The sequence below is a fragment of the Brassica napus genome, chromosome C2, assembly GCF_020379485.1.
Source record: "Brassica napus cultivar Da-Ae chromosome C2, Da-Ae, whole genome shotgun sequence".
Lineage (NCBI taxonomy): Eukaryota > Viridiplantae > Streptophyta > Magnoliopsida > Brassicales > Brassicaceae > Brassica > Brassica napus.
The window spans coordinates 12,031,828-12,050,979 of NC_063445.1; the positions used below are offsets into that span (position 1 = coordinate 12,031,828).

The following is a 19,152-nucleotide window of genomic DNA, read 5'->3' on the forward strand; positions in this document are numbered from 1 at the left end:
GAGATAACTTTAGAGTTAAGCGTACTTGAATTGAAACAATCAATAATGTGTGACCTATCGGGAAGCTGGTGCATTCAGGTCAATCCTGGTACCATGTGAGTGAGGACAAAGCATGGAGAACTTCCACATCGTGTTTGCAAGGTCAGTATATCAAATCTACTGAGCCTTCCCGTAAACGCACCAGACGTCAAATGAGGATGAGGTTCGCAGGCCGAGAATGGACGTGGGGGCTCATGGGTGTTGGCGGTTCGGGGAGTTACAATTGGTATCAAAGCCAAAACATGATGAGAATGTGGAGTCGAGTGGACTCACACCATCGGGGGTGACGGTCCAAATGTGCAAGGAGGTCATTGCACTTCTTTAGTGAGGTTGAATGTGTACCCCAAGTTTGTGGTTGTAGATTAGGTGGAAATGACTTATAAGCATTGATTTGGCTACCTATGACACAAAGTGCACTTGCCTTTTTGGTTACCATCCGGAGATCTACCGAGTTAAGCCTGTTTGAGCTGGAGCAATCAAAGGATGTGTGAACTTTCGGGAAGCTGGTGAAATTTGGTCGATCTTGGTACCGTATGAGCACGTCGTGTTTGCATGGTCAATATATCAAATCTATTGAGCCTTTCTGATAACGCACAAGACGTCGAATGAAAATAAGGGTCACTAGAAGAGATCGTGGATGTGTAGACTCACGAACGTTGCAAATCAGGGAGTTACAGATAGTCCCTCCAAGATCTTCAAAATCGAAACTCAATCTAAATAAAAGCAAATACCAAAGGAAAGGGAGGGGAGAGGTCAAGATGGTCCGACAATGACATTGGAGCTGGAAGAGACTCCACCGAACGATGAAAAATTTAAGATAATAAAAAAGAGAGAAAATGCATGAGATTCACCCTTTTTATTTTTAAACCAAGGTTTAAAGTGTATATACTTTTGAGACACCTTTTCAAAATCTTTGTTGTTTGTTTTTATTTTAACGGATAACTTCGTTGTTGTGGGATAATTAATGGTAAAAAAAAATTAGAGTATTAGAGTTTGATTGGTTAAAAGCTGTGATTTTATGTTTTTTGTTCTAAGATTTGTGTTTTAGATTTGTAGTTTTGGTTTCGAATTTTTGTTCGCTGTATATTTTTATAATGTTTTGGCTGTCCATAATTTCTATAGCCTCTTCCAATTACCTCCCCCCCCCCCCCAAGAGTTTTTTTCGCTTCTCTTACTTAATGTTTATCAAAATGTTTATTTATTTATTCAGTTGAATCCAGTGAAGTGCAACCAAGAGTTTCAAGTGATTTGTATTAAAATGACAAATTCACTGTTATTCAAACATAGATTTTCAAAAACACTTTAAAATTCAATGTTATTGAACTTGTCTAACTTGTCATTTCATAAGACACTCTGAAATCCACTGTTATTGAACAAAATTTAAATTGGATATTTTAGAGTACTTTAATTGTTTCTAGAGCGTTTGAGAGGAGTTCATTAGTTATAAAAATAAAAATCTAAATCTCACTGTTTTAGATGAGATTCTAGAGTATTTTAACAAAAATCATACCAAATTCTTTAATTCTCCTGCAATCATCTAGAAACTCATTAAAAATCAAATTACTTCAAATTTCAGATTCAATAAAACCCCCTAATTGTTTTCGCCTTTTGCGAAAGGTTTGGGAGTTCAAGAGTTTTACGTTCATTATTTTGGTTTTAACTTGATAATTTTCTTTATGCCTTTTTCTGTTAAATGTTTTGTAAAATTATTAAATGAGATTTGAAAAAGAGATTTGGCAAAGAGTGTGAAATCGTATATAATCGCATATAATCGCTTGAGTTTTATTGAATGATATACATAGTGTTATTTCTTATTCCCATGACATCGTATCTCATTGTATCTTGTAGATATTATTTACTATATATCATATACAGTGTTAGGTCAACAAGTTTTCTTACCTCTTTAATTTTACACAAGATGATGGTCTGTATAATTCTAGTTTTCTGGCTAATGTGGTTGTATCACTATTAACATAACCAATCCGTAGCATATTAACTAGATTCGTAACTGGTTTGTAACAGTATTAATACTTCGTCATTCCATTTAATTATGAGAAGAAAAGTTACAAACCTTCGAAAAGTAAGCTACAGTCAATGTACATATTAGTTCTCTTGTACTGTTTTAATAAATCTATATTATTAAAACTGAAATACATTTCGGTACTGTTTGATAACATGAATAACAGTTTAAATAAGAATGTTTGGAAACATAGATAATGATATTTTCGTACTTTTTTTATTTACACATTTAACCATTGTATTTAAAATAAATTAAATATTTCCTTTTTTTATTTTTTTTTATTTAAAGATTCTGCCACCACATTTAAATCATTTTAAATTAATTAATTACAATTCCAAAACTTATATATCTAACCAAATTGATATTAATATATTGACCATTATTAATATAGTACGAATATTAACTTAATCGCATGTGTTAAAGGGAGATAACATTTTTATGGGTTTAACTAAATCACCAAATTACAAAACATATAAATACATATGAATTTTTTTTATAAAACCAGCGGTTTATGAATTTATGTTAAACACAAATTAAATCAAACACTCGTGCGCGGTGCAAATCAAGTTCTAGTAAAAATTAAGACTATAGTGGATACTCTCAAGATTTATTAAATATAATCATGGTTTTGCAAAACAAGTTTTATGAATATCTAATCTGATAAGATTTACATTACAATATACACTATATACGGTTTTATATCCATTAAAGAATCAAAGGGAAAATGCACAATACCGAATCTTAATGCATCAAACCGAAAAATAAACAAATACACTATTGTTTTATGAGTTTTATTTCTAAAAATTAGGAAAAGGTTTAATTTTTCAAACTCAAATAAAAACCCAGAAAAACAAACACAGTATATTTAGAAGAAATCAGAAAATATAGTTATATTTAAATTCTTTTGTTAAAAAAAAGTTGTATTTAAATGCTACTTGAGAAGCGTGTGAAAATCACGAAGATCAAATAGTGGTGAAATAGCGCGTGAAAAACAAAGAATACAGAAAAAGCCTAGAGATGTGCCATACCAAATTATAAAAGGCGGCAAATTCTAGGTTGTTTCCCACGTTACTTCTAGCTGTAAAATGGTAAGATTTTTTAACTAGTATATACAGAGTGTACTTATTTTCAACAGATATTTTCTCTAAATTGTTTTAACAAATATATTTTAAATAAAAAGTTTCCTAAATAAATATATATACTTCTATAAATAAGTTTATTTGTTTTCTACTTCAGAAAACAATATAACGAACTGTACAATACAGTGTATTCAAAATTTTGAATATATCAGTTTAAGGAAGTATCTTTAAATTTGCTAACAGTTGGTGAACTCATTTAAGTAAAAAACATTAGTACGTGCACTCTCTACAAATCATCATTAATTAGTCATACTGTCATACATGTCGGTCAAAGCTAGTGGAATGATAACAACTAGTAAAACAGATTCTAAAAATTTGTAGAGAAGAGGTAATTTATTATTATTATAATAAAATTAGTGATGAAATGAGACGAAAAAAACACCAGGACCGGGTATCTTGGGGGTCACGTGACATGAATAGGTAAGGCTCGAGATTGATAGCACGCGCTGACTCAGCACATACCATAGGCAACAAGAAGAGGCCAAATATCATATACTGACACGTGTCACCATTTAACTTGCTCTCATGAATGCGGCGTCCAGTAATTTTAAACAATTTTCTTATTCCGCAACTACCCTTGGATGTTGACGAATAATATCAGAACTGCCATCGGTGGAGGAGCGGAGAAGGAATAGAAAATAAAATAAAAAGTTAATACAAGAGATACCATAACTTTTATTATTAAAAATGAATAATATCTCTCCTCCCGATCCTATAAATGAGGATTCTGAGGAGTGAGCTTGAGAAGCCTTCTGCACACCCTTAGCAAAATCACTGTGTTTCAAAACGAGTTTCTCTCTCACCCACCAAAATATCAAACGAAAAATCTTCAATCTCTCCTCACTTTTAAAACTATTTTTAATTAAATTCTCGTGATAAAATCTCTCACAAGGTTTATTTATTTTTGATTCTCCAGTAATCTCTTCTCAAACTTTTCAAGTTTTAATCCCTTTCTTTTCGCTATTTTTCATTTTGATGCGAATATAGAGAATAAAAAAAAAAGAGTATTGATGGAGGAATACATGGATCTTCGACCACTGAAGTACACAGAGCACAAAACATCAGTCACTAAATATCTCCCCGGCGAAACTCGACCTGACTCTGTGAGAATCGTTCGTGTCTCTATGACCGATCCTTACGCAACCGATTCATCAAGTGGCGAAGAAGAAGACTTCCTCTTCCCTCGCCGACGAGTCAAGAGGTTCGTTAACGAGATCAAAGTCGAGCCAGGCTGCAACAACATCAACATCTCCGGCGTTTCCATGAAGGAAAGGAAGAGACTCTCCGACGAAACTCAATCTCCGGCGGCTTCGAACCGTCACCGTTCTCTCAAAGTCTCAGTCTCCTCCGGCCAAAATGGGAGGAAGTTCCGCGGCGTTAGACAACGGCCGTGGGGGAAATGGGCGGCGGAGATTCGAGATCCGGAGCAGCGCCGGAGGATTTGGCTTGGTACTTTTGAGACGGCGGAGGAAGCTGCTGTGGTTTATGATAACGCTGCTATTAGACTCCGTGGACCGGACGCTTTAACCAATTTCTCGGTACCGCCTCAATCTCAAGAAGATGAATCAGAACCGGAACAACCGGTTATTGATAAACCGGAAAGCATCATTACAACAACAACAACAACATCAAGTTCTGAATCAACCGAAGATTTTCAGCATATTTCGTCTCCTACATCCGTTCTCAATCTCCAGTCATCCGACGAAATGCAACAAATACCGCAGCCGTTTAAATCGGGTAAACCGGAACCGGAGAGTTCAGATGCACCATGGTGGCATACCCGGTTTAGTACCGGTTCAAGTGAATCCGATGATTCGTTTCCATTGGATACCTCATTTCTGGACAACTATTTCAACGAATCTCCACCGGAGACTTCGATATTCGATCAACCAGTGAGTCAAGTATTTTCAGGAAATGATGATATCTTTGGTGATATGTTCTTGGGTGGTCAAAGTAGTATGAACATTGACGATGAGTTTACATCTTCGAGTATCAAAGACATCGGCTCAATGTTCAGTGATTTTGATGATTCGTTGATATCAGAACTACTATTCGTTTAATATCATGAGTGAGTGAGGAGAAGCTAAGAGGAAAACCATTAGCAAATATCTATGAGGCTACTGAGAAATTTTGATGTTTTTTTATTATTTAGTCAGCTTTTATAAATTTAATAATTTAGTTTTGTCAGGAGATTGTAAAACAGTTTTGGAGAAATAGTGGCAAATTGTTAATGCATTTTGTTCTTATTTATTAATTAAATGTGTTATTAGTTGCACGGACGTGTTTAATTTGTAGACTCTAATATTTATAGCATTTGCATTTATTTAGTTTGTTAATTATTCAATTTAGAAAAGCCAAAGTGGCATTCTCTTTGTCAATGTCTAACTGCGAGGCCCCAACTACGGTCGTGTCCAGTGAACTGAAGGGCTTTGTGTTTGGTCTGATTTAAGTTTTCTTTCAATCTATAACAGAAGAGTGTTGAGTTTTTATTTTTACCTTTCTATGTTAGCGGTAAGAATTTTATTTCACAGAAATATACATATGCGGTTACACAGAATTCTCCTGTTCGTTTCATCAACGCAGGTACAACGTCTGTGGCTGTGTTTCCAATTAAAATTTGTTTGTTTCAGCAATGCGGGTATCTGTGTTTGTGTCCGAACGCAGCGTCCAGCGTTAGACGCCGAAAAAATCAGCGGTCGCGACTTTAATTCCGCGTTTACTTAATCAATTTACTGTTTCGTCCTTAACCTAATTCATTATTTACCAAAAAACAGATTCAGACTCAGACGCAGATTCAGACTCAGACGCAGCCAGTTGCGGTAACAAAACCAACAACACTATAGTAATTATATGGTTTTTAATATTTAAGTGGTTTTGATGAAGATTTCTCAAATGTACCAGTTTAATTTTTGATAATCTGGTAAACATTCAGAAAAGTTAGTCTAAAACTTATACATTAAATGTATGGATTACATGCGACCACGGTGTGTGTTCCCTATTAAGTATTAACGGTGATTTTATTGTGTTGTGTATCGTAATCATATCGAGGGCTTAGTGTTTGGCGCCTCTAATCATATTACGTTTTTTTATTTTTTTTACGTCAAAATACCATTCTGTTAGTCAAGCTTGAAGTAGTCTGGGTAACCAGACCGAAATAGAACAACCAACAAAATATAACTCCATATGGAAAGATCTAGTAGTGTTAGATAAAAAATATGAAATATGAAATCATATTAAGTTTGTGAAAGTGATGTAAGTAAAAATATATATGTATATATATATATATATATGTATATCCTGAAGTCAAACTGATATATTTAAATAAAATTTTAGACACAAAATAATAGAAGATTGTTTGCTTCTTATATATTAAAATATAAATCTTAATTTCTTTCATGTGTGATATTTTATTTTGGACTATCTACTAGAAAATCATTACATTAAGTTGTTCTATCATTTAGTTTCATATTAATATCACATTAAATCCCACATTGCCAACAACAATTACATAAATCGAAAATGTCTATGTTTTAAGAACATAATCAAACCTTTATATATGCAGTAAAAAAATCAAACCTTTATATATTATATACATCGTGACTTCTATAATAAACCTTTCGATCAAACGCTATATGATTTCAAGTCGTGTTTGTTCTGCATGTTTACTATATCTATTGTTTACTCAAAGTTGTTCCATAGACATTTTAAGTGGATCTCTGAAACCACTCTAAACATTAATTAGCATATATGATGGTATCAATGCTGTGTCCATGAACGAACATGACTTGAATATATTGTTACTAATAATGTTTTCTGTTATTGCTCGTGTCATATATGTATTAGTCCTTTTTGTTCATGTTGTGTTAGCCTGCACAAGTCTGACTTGTAACGTTACTAGAATAAGAAGTAATTGACTTTTTGTTATTTTCCTGTACTATTATCCATATACCTTTATCACAGTATACATTTGGAGAAGATGAAGTTGATGGATTATTCAATAAGAAAACAGAAATCATTGCATCAATTATATGGGTTTATTCTTCTAACATAACCCGAATTAATTTGGTCCACATTAAAAAACAAGTAATTAATATACACAAATTTCGGTTTTTGTAACCATTTTTGTTAACTATTCAGTTAAAGTTAACCTTAGAGAAAATTTTGCCAAATAGTTAACAATATCTTCAAACTGAAGTATTCCCCAAATCGTGCTCAAATATCCATATATATCACCCATTTATTGATTACAAAATAAAGTATATTCTTTTTTACTAAAATAATAGTTGGTATATTCTTGAGAAACAAGTTGTTCATGACATAAAACCCTATGGTATGGACGGTGGAAGCACTGTGTGACATTAAAATTAGTAGAGTTTTGCTTGAGTCGTCAGTTACTCAATGGTCTACGACTCTTGATCAGGCTTCAGTGCCCATTAATCTTCTATCACTTTGGAGTTTTGCTTGCTGCTTCCCTTCTGATCAGATTGAGACAAATCGAGTTACGGTAATTCAGAGAGAGGGGAATAGGGTGGCTTCATCAATTGCATTCAGCTCCTTGCAGGTTCAATGGCAGTAATCTTATGTGGCTACAAATGGGCCAGTATGGTTACATCCTCTGATCAGAAGGGAAGCAGCAAGGACTGTATGAGATGTGAGCTACTAGGTATCTCGGGGCTACTTTAAGCTACCGAGCAAGATGAATTCTGTTATGTTTTCTTCCCCGTGTGTTGGGAGTTTTTGGTGCCTACTGGCATTTTTATTTCCTTTAGTATCTTTGCTTCTTTGTTTGAACTACGACCATTTGGTCTTCTGTTCCTCGGGAACATTTTCAATGACAAAAAAAAATCCTATATTTTCACTAAAATAATACCTAGGTGATATTCAAATTACCGATGCATTTGATGCAAATTTGGTCTTGATCAATCCTGAGATTCTTACATGTTTCAAAAACACGTAAGTGCAGATATTTTTAAAAATATTATCGTCAGTATGTTAAGACCAGGCGACCGGCGTGACAATCCGAATGTTTGTGCGTGACAATCCGAATGTTTGTGTATATTTTGTTTCATATACTGTTAATACAGAACGATGTATATTTTGTTTCATATACTATTAATACAGAACGATATATACAAGTTTATATATATATATATATATATATATATATTTATATGGCTGAACATATGAATGGTTATCTCTGGTTTTATCATTAACAGGTGTTAATTTTTTTTTTTATCGTTAACAATGACTAGAGATTGATTCGCACATCTGCGCGGTTATTGTTTCAAACATTTTTATACATTGATAACTGTTCTCCATAATTAATATCATATATTTTAGATGTGTCGTAATATAACTAGCTGTATTCAAAAGACATGAACCAAATCGTGTAATACAGTTATTTTTGGTACAAATATCCGAACCCGTTTCAGATACATTTGTTATTTAGATATTTTTAGGTTTCTATACATCAAAACCGAACTCATACAAACCCACAAGAACCAAACTCAAACCTCACACATAAATTTATAATATTCAAGTGGAGCATAATTTCAAAACGAAAAAAATGATACCCAAAAGGAACAACCCGTACCTAAATGGATAGTCAATGTTCATGCCTAACTGATTTTATAAACTAATAAAAAGAACTCTTTCTATGAGTTTGACTAAATTAAGTGAAATAAAAAGAGTGTTTTATTTAGTAAAATAATTATATGGAGTGAAAAATTAAGTGATAATAAATGTTATATATTTTTATTATTTTAATTTAAGTTATTATTTTATCCACAAAACATGTCTTTGAATTATATTTTTGGCTACTTAATTTTCCACTGATTGAAACTAAAAAAATATTTAGTAAAACAAACTAAACCGAACGTTTAAATTATGTTATATTTTTGATTTTATAATTGACACAAAATTAATGTTGAAAACTAATAAATAAAAATCTGCACTATTATTATTATGGTAATATAATTATTAATGTGATGTAATGTTAAGGTAATATAATTAATGAAATTGTAAAAACGAGCAAAATATGAAAAGATAATTAATGTATTTATATTAATAAAATTATTAAATTGACACTATACTTTTTTTATATTGCTATTAATGTTATCAAACAATTATCATTTATATTGTTATTCATGTTTCCAAGCAAACATACTAAGCAAACATACTTCGGTCTTAATTAGATGAAAAGTAAAGAAAATATTACCTTAGTCTTTGACGACTCCTTTAATCTATCGAGCAGCTATTAACCTGATCTTCACTGAGTTTCTACATCGGATGAGTAGATTAATTTCACCAAAAAAAGATTAGTCGATTAATATAACCCCTATAATTCTTCCTTAATTTTCATAACCTGATATCTCAAGGAACATACACAGATGTGAAGAACAGATCATGATAGAATGTGTTGAGATAGAGGAGCATAATTTGATTTCTGGAAAAAAACAGAGCTTAACCCGATTGTGATTTTCGTGCATTGTTTAGTTAGGAAAAAAAATAGTTTGTCTTTGCGCCAAAAAAAAATCTGTCTGTATCGTATAACTAAATTAAAAATTGAAAAAAAAAACTATCTTGCTAAATCAAACGTATCTAACATACCACTTTCTGATTTCATATAATTATCACCCAAAAACCGACATCAACTACTAATACAATTTACAAATAACTAGAAGACATAAACAACCATAAATTTTAAAATCTATAAAGTTATAATAAGCTCCGCCCAGTTGGGCGGGTCAAGATGTAGTTAATAGTTAAAAAGGAAAGAAAGATAGAGTGATCTTCCATCATGTAAAATATTTGTCTCGTAAAAATCATATAGAATAAAAACTCAACAAAAAACATATATGTATATACATGTTATTTAATATATAATATAATTGTGGCTCTAAAGATACTATTTTGTTTTTATAAAAAAAATTATCAGAATCCTATAATCCTAACATCACCTAAACTTGTGATTCTTTTTTTTTTGTTGAAAAAATTAACGTTTTTCATAACCTTTCTAACATAATATTTTAAGAGCATTTCTAAAGTTTTAAAAATTTTCTACTAAACATCTTATATATTAAAACAGAAATCACAACCTTGATTCATGTGTAATTTTTTTTTAAAATGGACTCTCACAAGAATTATCATTCATTTATTACTAATAATATGAATTAATAATATATCATTCCTAATATAACAACGACTTCTAAAAACTCGGACTGGTTAACAAACTCACCTTGATTCATATGTGATATTTTTATTTGGATCATCATTTAAATTTTTTATTAAATGTATTTCCTTAATGCTAATATATAATATTTTAACTACTTAAATCATAATATAATTTGATATCTTTTAATTTAAAATATAAATATATATCTTATGTATTAAAACTGAAGTCACAACCTTGATTTATGTGTGATTTTTTTTAAAAAAATGGACACTCACTAGAAATCAATTATCATTCATTTATTACTAATAATATAGATTAATAATATATCATTCCTAATATAATAACGACTCTTAAAAACCTGGATTGGTTAACAAACTCACCTTGATTCATGTGTGATATTTTTATTTGGATCGTCATTTAATTTTTTTATTAAATGTATTTCCTTAATGCTAATATATAATATTTTAACTACTTAAATCATAATATAATTTGATATCCTTTAATTTAAAATATAAATAAATATTTAATTTTCTTAACAAATGTGTTGAAAAACATTATAACAATATCTTAATTATCAAAAATTATATATAAATATTTTCACTAATTTTGTAATTAGTAATGAAATTAACGTTAATATACATTAATATATATATACTCACCTATCTTTTATAAAATGAAAAAATTATATCAAATTTTACTATTTTATAGTTATATCTATCATTTAAAGAAAAACATTGTATTTAACTAATATGATAAAATTATTTTAAACTGATAAATTAATATATTTTATTTTCACACTGATAAGTTAATATATTTTATTTTCACAAACATTAAAAATTTATGCTAGAAATATAATATATTGGTAGAACGGGTTAACATTAGTAAATCAGATAATTCATGTATAAAATTAACTTATCTTAAACTTTTATATATATATATATAGTTATTATCTTAAATGAATAAACATAAAAAATATTGATAAAGAAAATCTACCGCTTTGAATTACGATCATGATCATAATAATTGAATAAAAAATAATTTTAAAATATATATAATGAAAATACCAAATATATATGATGATTTAAAAATATCAATTAACTTACAGCATGAAAACTATCAAATTGTTATATTTAAAATAATTATAATAAAAATTTAAATATATAAGTTACTTTAAAAATATATTTTAAATATGTAAAATATATATAAACATGAAAATTAATACCCGCACGGTTGTGCGGGTCCAAATCTAGTAATTTGCTTATAACATAAGAATTTTAATATTTTGGTGGCAGTTTTTGTTTTGGATTTTCCAAATACACCGGATGGTTGATTTTATGGAAATCAGATTTATCAACCATTTAATCAAGATGAAACAAATCTCCAATTCCTTGTCACAAATCGTATTTAATGAGTTCTCCTTGTTTTATTGCTGACTGACACATGAAACTAATGGTCTTGAAAGTTTGAGATAATAGCCCTAGGAAATGTAACAAAAATTAGTTCTAGCTTTTTTTTCAACACTATTAAGATTATATTGATCAAAGATAGAAACCATACAGCTCCGCGGATACAAGTATCCCGGAGAAAGGAGCTGGCGAACTTAACTAAAGTTCCCAGAAGCATAAGCCCAATTAAGGGAGACATGATGAAAAGAAAAAACATTTAACAAGACAATAATATAAACAACATTCTTTCATCTAGTTAAGCAAAAGACAAAACAGCAGATTCATAAACACGATGAGCAAAAATTGCATGCAGTCTTCGGATCCTTTGAGAAGAACAAACCGATGATGATAACTTGATCAAACCACCGTGAAGAGAGGCCTCCTATTGTGAATAGCCCAGACAATTGAGAACCCAAGCAACAAGAACCAGCATAACATGAAGACGAACCATTTCTAAGTCTTCAAACCGGAACGGCGTTGTCGCGAAGGACTTGAAACCGCCAAATTGAAGCTTGACGAAAGTGAAGATCTCGATCTGATCAATTGGTAATGACAAGGAGCGAATCCAATCAACCCCGGATTCCACCGCATGCAAGGAACAATAAGGTAGAAGATCGAACCGGAGAAGACAACAAAGACATCGCGAATCCAAACATGCAAATTCACACAGCCAGACAAAAGATTCCAAGAAGATCAGATCTGCACAAGTAGGACAAAATCCCAACCAAACAACTAGATGAGAAAAGTGATGTAACCAGAAAGATCTACAAACATCCCTCAAACACTCCGATCATGATCGGATCATCCGACCGTTGAGTAGAAGGAGAGATAATCTGTAGATCTTTCAAAACCATGATAGAGATCAACAAAGGCTATACCCGACTCCGACCCTATGAGAGCAGCCGGAGTCGGTAATCGGAAATATGTAGAGTGAGGTCAGAGCAAATACGACGCCTTATCTTACCAGATTAGTTCTAGCTAACAACTAGATAAACAAATATAAAAACACTTTAGCATGAAAATAAGAGGAATAATAATGAAAAAAAAACCTTTTCAGGGAGGAATATTAAAGAAATCTTTTAAAGATCACTTTTTTTTTATTTGATTGAATTTAAATTTGTAGACAACCCTTTAAATGTTAATTTCTAATTGTTTTTGCACCGACCGGTCTATACTAGATTTTGATCCAAGTTTGAAAAGCACAGATTTATTTTTGAAATGAATTTATATGTAAAATAGTATATAAGTCTGGCACATTTATCCGAAACCGAACCAAGCTGTACCATACTGAAAAATACAAATCAAAATTGAAATGAATATCATAAATAACCGAATAAATCTTATATCTTTGGGAACCGAAAAACCGAATCGAAAAACTAAAACCGAACCGATAACCAAATGGGTACCTAAAATTTTAAAATACAAATCATATACCTATAAATATTAATTATATTTAAATTCTAACTAACCAAAGATCCTAAAAAATTATTTATACTTAATTTTTAATAACCGAATCAATTTTAATGAAAACCAATAAATTAAAATCGCCATTACCCGTGAACCGAGACCGTTTGACCCGAAAAACCCAGAAAATTTGATAATATTTATAAAATTTTGATTTAACTCTTTCATATACTTTATAATAGTATATAAAACTGAATAAACTATTTAGTTTATTATATATGGTAAATTCATTGTATTTATGTTATGCATTTTAATTTATAGGTTTTGTAATGATTATTTTAACGTTACATTTGTGAGTTTTGGTATTAAAATTATTATTAAACTGAGTATAACTAACTATAAATGTTAAACATACAATTACTTAAATTAATAGTTTGTTTGTCAATGGAAAAAAAAAACATTTGTATCCAACTTATATATTTAATAACAATATTATATTAATATTTTCTTATATTTTTAGGAGGGGTTATTGACAAATGAATTCTCATCAACTTGGAAATTTCGAGACCGGTTCGGGTTTTATCGGGTTCGGATCAGGGTTAGTAAATCTTCAAAGAACCGGTATAACCCATTGTACTTTCGGGTTCGGGTCCCAATCGGTTCTTCGATTTAAAAATATCTGATTTGTACCTATTTTGTAACTAAAACATAAATTAAATCGGTTCTTCGGATTTAAAATATATGATTTGTACATATTTTAATAGCCAAAACTAGGGGTGTTCAATCCGGATATCGGTTCGGTTTTTTCGGTTTTTCGGTATTTCGGTTATTAAAATATAACTACCATTTTAAATCCTTATTTACTTCGGTTCGGTTCGGTTTGGTTTATATACCGCCGATTTTCGGTTTATTTGGTTTTATACCAAAACATAATTATTTAGTTTGGGATCATATTATATAAATTTTAGAGTCATATTGTCATCGCAGTCATTTATTAAAAATATATTATATTTTCAAATAAAAGAACAAAAAAATAAAAAAGCTTATACCTTCAAATGAAATAATCATATCTAGAATTAAAATCAAAGCTCGAAATTTTGAAAAAAAAATGAGAAGTATGAAAGAAAATGTTTCCACTCTTCCATATTCAGTGTTCATCAAAGTCATGCTTCGTCGAGTGAAACTCTGTTCGTTTATAAATAAGAAAAAAATTGTGAAGAATTTTTTCTAGTTATTACCTATCAAATTTATAACCTTCACCTCAATTTAATCAATGATAAAAGAAAACAAAATGATTAAAAGAAGAAGACTAAGAAAATAAAAATCCTCAGTTACGATGAATTGTTATTTAATTATATTTTAAGTGTTTTTCAAATTATGATTCTTTATTACTATAAAAATATGGTAATAATTATTAACAAAAGAATAACTTATATAACAAATATATTTTTCATGTGACGTTATAAAATATGTACATATTTACATGTTTTTAATTTTGATCGGTTTTGTTCGGTTTATTCGGTTTAATCGGTTATAAACCAAACCATATCCAAATCCTACGGTTTTTATAAAATCATATCCATTCGGTTTATATGGTATATACCAAAACCATACCATATTGTCTATTTCGGTTCGGTTCGGTTCGGTATGGTTCGGTTTTACCATATTGGACAGGCCTAGCCAAAACATAAGTAAAATCAATTCAAAAATAAGAAAAAACATCAAACATTATCATTCAAAATCAAGGGAAAGATAAACATAGTTAGTGATAGAAAGAAAATCAGATAAATGAAATCATAGAACAAAAACTAAGTTCTCATGAAATGAGAAACATTATTCAATGAAAACAAAACCAAAATCTAAAAACTTCAGGCTTCAACCGCCACATTCCACCATCAACCTTCATGTAACAAATAATTATTTTAGAAGTTCAATAATATCTTAAAGTATTTTGGATACATATTACGAATTAAGATCATATTTGGTAGAAGTTCTTTTTGTGATTTTAAATGTTTCGGGTTCTATCGGATATCCATTTAGGTTCGGATTCGGTTCGGATAATACCCATAACCCAAAATACCAAAAAACATGATCCATTCGGTATTTATGTCAGGTTCGGATTCATTTTTATCGGATCGGGATCGGTTCAGATTTTCGGGTTCGGTTTATTTGCCCAGCCCTAGTTCAAACAGATAAGCAGATTGAAATGGAACTTTCTACGAACAAAAACTCGTTACCTTACTTGGCTTACCTCTCCCATTCCTCTAATCCCTAACCAAAACAAACATAATCTCATCACCTCATCATTGCTAATATCGCTGGGATTCCCTCCTAACCAACTAATCTCCATACCTCCTATTTTTGGGATTACTGGTTCTCCTATTCCTAAGAATTCGCACGACACTATAGGCAACATGAAAATTTTGATCTACTTATTTCTCAGATTCCCTTTAAAGTTAGTAGAGTGAGTCAATTTGACCAGGCTAGCTTTTAACAAGTAGTTTGAGCTTTTTTTTTTGACGAAAAAGTGAGTAGCCAAAAAAGAAGAATTAGATATAAGTTTGAGCTACGATCTTTTGCATGGCTGCATCGGTTGGTGCATTGAGAAAGAAGTTATTTTTTTTTGTGTAAGAGAGTATTATCTGTATGAGGAGCACGAAATCAAGAACAAAGAAAATGCCAGATCAGAGATACAAAATATAAAGAGGGAACTAATTGTATCTACATGTTTTCATTACTTGTCATGTGATATTGCTCGTTTTGGCATATTAATATTTTCATTTTCCAAATTGCATGCCAAAAATTAGTGATCCATGTAATAAACAAACCGATACCTCAGTCAAATATCCTTAGTCGTTTTTTATTTTAATACTTGCCTTGCTTCCGTACCATTTTTTGTTTTTATGATGGTATTCTCAAAATCAAATCCATTGATAAGTTCTATAATTATATAATCCTTCTTATTATTCATGGAAGACCTCAAGGCCTATATTTATATACATCAGATTTCCTAATACTATCGAATAGAGGAAACTACAATAATGGAAATATTCTATTCTAATGTCATCTAGGTTTGGGATATGCTAATATCCCAATACCTCCCCTCAAGTTGGAGCATACAAATTTTGTATGTCCAACTTGAACTACAAGTATTCAAATTCAAATCGGTCGTTGGTTCTTTCGTCAAAATCATCAGTTTGTTGGATCGTCGGTTTCGGTTCGTCGAATTCAATATTATCGGGTTCGGTTTCGTCAGGTTCGGTTTCATCAATTCGAGGTCGTTGTAACAACAGGAAAGTTTGCTATCCTTGTTGATCAAAGAAAAATCGAGAGGTCCCAAGTTCGTCGGTTGTGAGTTCGTGAGGTCGCAGGTTCGGTGGTCGTGAGTTTTTGGGTTGAAGTTGTTCGGTGGTCTTGATTGAAGTCGCAGGTTGAGAGTTCGAGAAATCGCAAGTCGTGAGATTGAGTATTCGTGGTCGCAGGTCGTGATGTCGAGAGTTCGAGGTCGCATGTCGTGAGATCGAGATTCGCATGTTGTTTTGAAAGCAATTCGAGTTTGTTTCTTCACGTCATCATCATCCGGAACGTCGTCTTCTTCAATTGTCATCACCATAACCAAAATTTTCTAACCACAATAAACGGAAGCGCTGGTTTTGGTCCTCAAAAACCGTTGTGGCTCTGATACCATGAGAAGTTCTATAATTATATAATCGTTCTTATTATTCATGGAAGACCTCAAGGCCTATATTTATATACATCAGATTTCCTAATACTATCGAATAGAGGAAACTACAATAATGGAAATATTATATTCTAATGTCATCTAGGTTTGGGATATGTATCCATATTCATGATCAGTCTTAATTTTCCATTTGTTTCTTGATGAAATCTATCTATATTATTAAAAGAGAAGTACCCATTTGAAAATATTCTTACTTCATTAATTAAACTCTTTTTTTTTGCTTGTCTTTTTTTATTTGCATTTATGAAATATCCTAAAACGAATAAAACTGCCTAATTTATTACTTGTCTTTTCAGTTACATTAATGAAATATGCTTAAATGAATTTAAACTTCCTATTTTATTGTTTGTCTTTTTTAGTTACCTTAATGAAATATCCTTAAATAAATTTAGACATAATGTCATTTAATCAACCAAAAAAACTCATGAGTTATCCTTACGTGCATAATTTTAATAATGGAGATTTTTAAAAACGTGCATCATTAAAATATTACCTAAAACATGCAGCACTAATATATAACATGCATCAATAAAACTAGAATTTGACTCACACAATTGTAGGGATATTATTTTCAGTTGATTAAATTTAAAAATAATTATTTATTCAAAAAATATTTAAGAATGGCTATGTTTTTAAAAATTATATGGTATTATTTGCTCATAACTCATTTGTCATTTGATAAATTGTTAGAAAGAAAATTTTAGCATAATATAACCCAGTTGTCATTTGCTAAATTTATGGTTTTTATTTCTATTTTTTATTATTTAATTATAATATTTTTATTTTATATTTGAAAGATAAATGAATTTTCTTTCAAACAATATTTTGTAAATGTATTTTTAAAAAATAATCAATTAAAATTGTTATTATCATTGAATATCATTATTTTTGACATAATTTGAGTTTTCGTTTACATCAAAACTTATCATATTTTAGAATAATTTTAATTTAAAATGTAATTTTCATATTTTTCAAACAAATTCTAAAAATATTTTTTAAATATTTTGTTATAATTGTTAAAAAAATATTGAGTTGCATTTCAAATAAAAAGGTAGAGATATTAAAAATATTATAATTAAAATATGTAAAATTTAATATAGTTTTAAGGAAATGGTCAAAATAAAAAAATTACACATAAAATAATCATGATTTTTGTTAACTGGGCGGATCATTATTTATATGATATCGCACACGAAAGAAAAATTTCTGTTTTTAAAATTATATAATTAACTCTATACTCATTTTTTATATTTTTTATATAATATCACACATTCGTAAAAAAATAGATAGTTTAAGATGCAAAACAAAATATTTACTTAATGAATATAATATGAACAAATATTACAAATACATCATTTAATAAAATAAATAATTAAAAACTGAAAATTCATATCCGTGCTGATCTAGTTATAAGTTAATCTTGCATTCTCCCAACGAAATGCTTTTAAACCATTGAGTATCATGAACAAAATCAAATTCTGAGCTCAGTCAGTTAGTAACTAATCACTATTTGAGACTAAAAAAATCTCAAATAGATTGGAATCTAGACTAATTTGTCATCGGTTTGTCTATCAATTTTATGTTGCACTAATAGAACAAGTTACATATATGCGCTAGCCTATCATAGACGGTGGACTATTTTATAATCGATTTGTATGTCAGTTTTATAACCTTTCATTTTGTCTCAACTATCTTCTAACTTTCTTTTGGATTGAACAATCTTCTAACTTAATGCAGCAGATGGCGATTTTTTATACTCCCTCGTTTTCATAAAAATCCACATTATTTGTTTCAAAAAGATAATTTTTTTTTACTTTTTAACGTATTATTTAATAAAAAATTGTAAATTTTAAAAAAGTTAATGATGTTTATTTGATTTCTATTGGCTAAAAGTTATGAAAAATTGTTATTCATAAATAACAATGTATTTACAATCAAGTTTTAATGTATTTTTTTAATATGTGTGAAAAGTCTACAATATGTATTTTTTTGAAACGGAGGGAGTATGTCTTAGTGGCTGCTCCGGTTAATTTCCAAAAGAACACACTTAGTGCAAAGAAAGATTTTGGATGTCGCATTTTCATTCCTGTCTTGTTGGCTTCTGGCCGGTTGGTATATATCTTAAACATGGCCGGCTGATGACCAGGGGCCACCAGTGCACCCGCCTAGGGCCCATTGCTGGAGAGGGC

General features: G+C 30.3%; 2 protein-coding genes across 2 annotated transcripts; one reads left to right on the forward strand and one right to left on the reverse strand.

Annotated features, from left to right (window-relative positions):
* The first annotated feature begins 3,872 nt into the window (after positions 1-3,872).
* LOC106429864 (ethylene-responsive transcription factor CRF3) lies at positions 3,873-5,473 on the forward strand. The gene has a single exon (XM_013870631.3). The coding sequence runs from the start codon at positions 4,209-4,211 to the stop codon at positions 5,256-5,258; it is 1,050 nt and encodes a 349-aa protein (XP_013726085.1). The 5' UTR covers positions 3,873-4,208; the 3' UTR covers positions 5,259-5,473.
* A 9,851-nt stretch (positions 5,474-15,324) lies between these two features.
* On the reverse strand, positions 15,325-17,017 carry LOC111211525. Its single transcript, XM_048748452.1, has one exon. The coding sequence runs from the start codon at positions 15,635-15,637 to the stop codon at positions 15,455-15,457; it is 183 nt and encodes a 60-aa protein (XP_048604409.1). The 5' UTR covers positions 15,638-17,017; the 3' UTR covers positions 15,325-15,454.
* Positions 17,018-19,152: the final 2,135 nt, after the last annotated feature.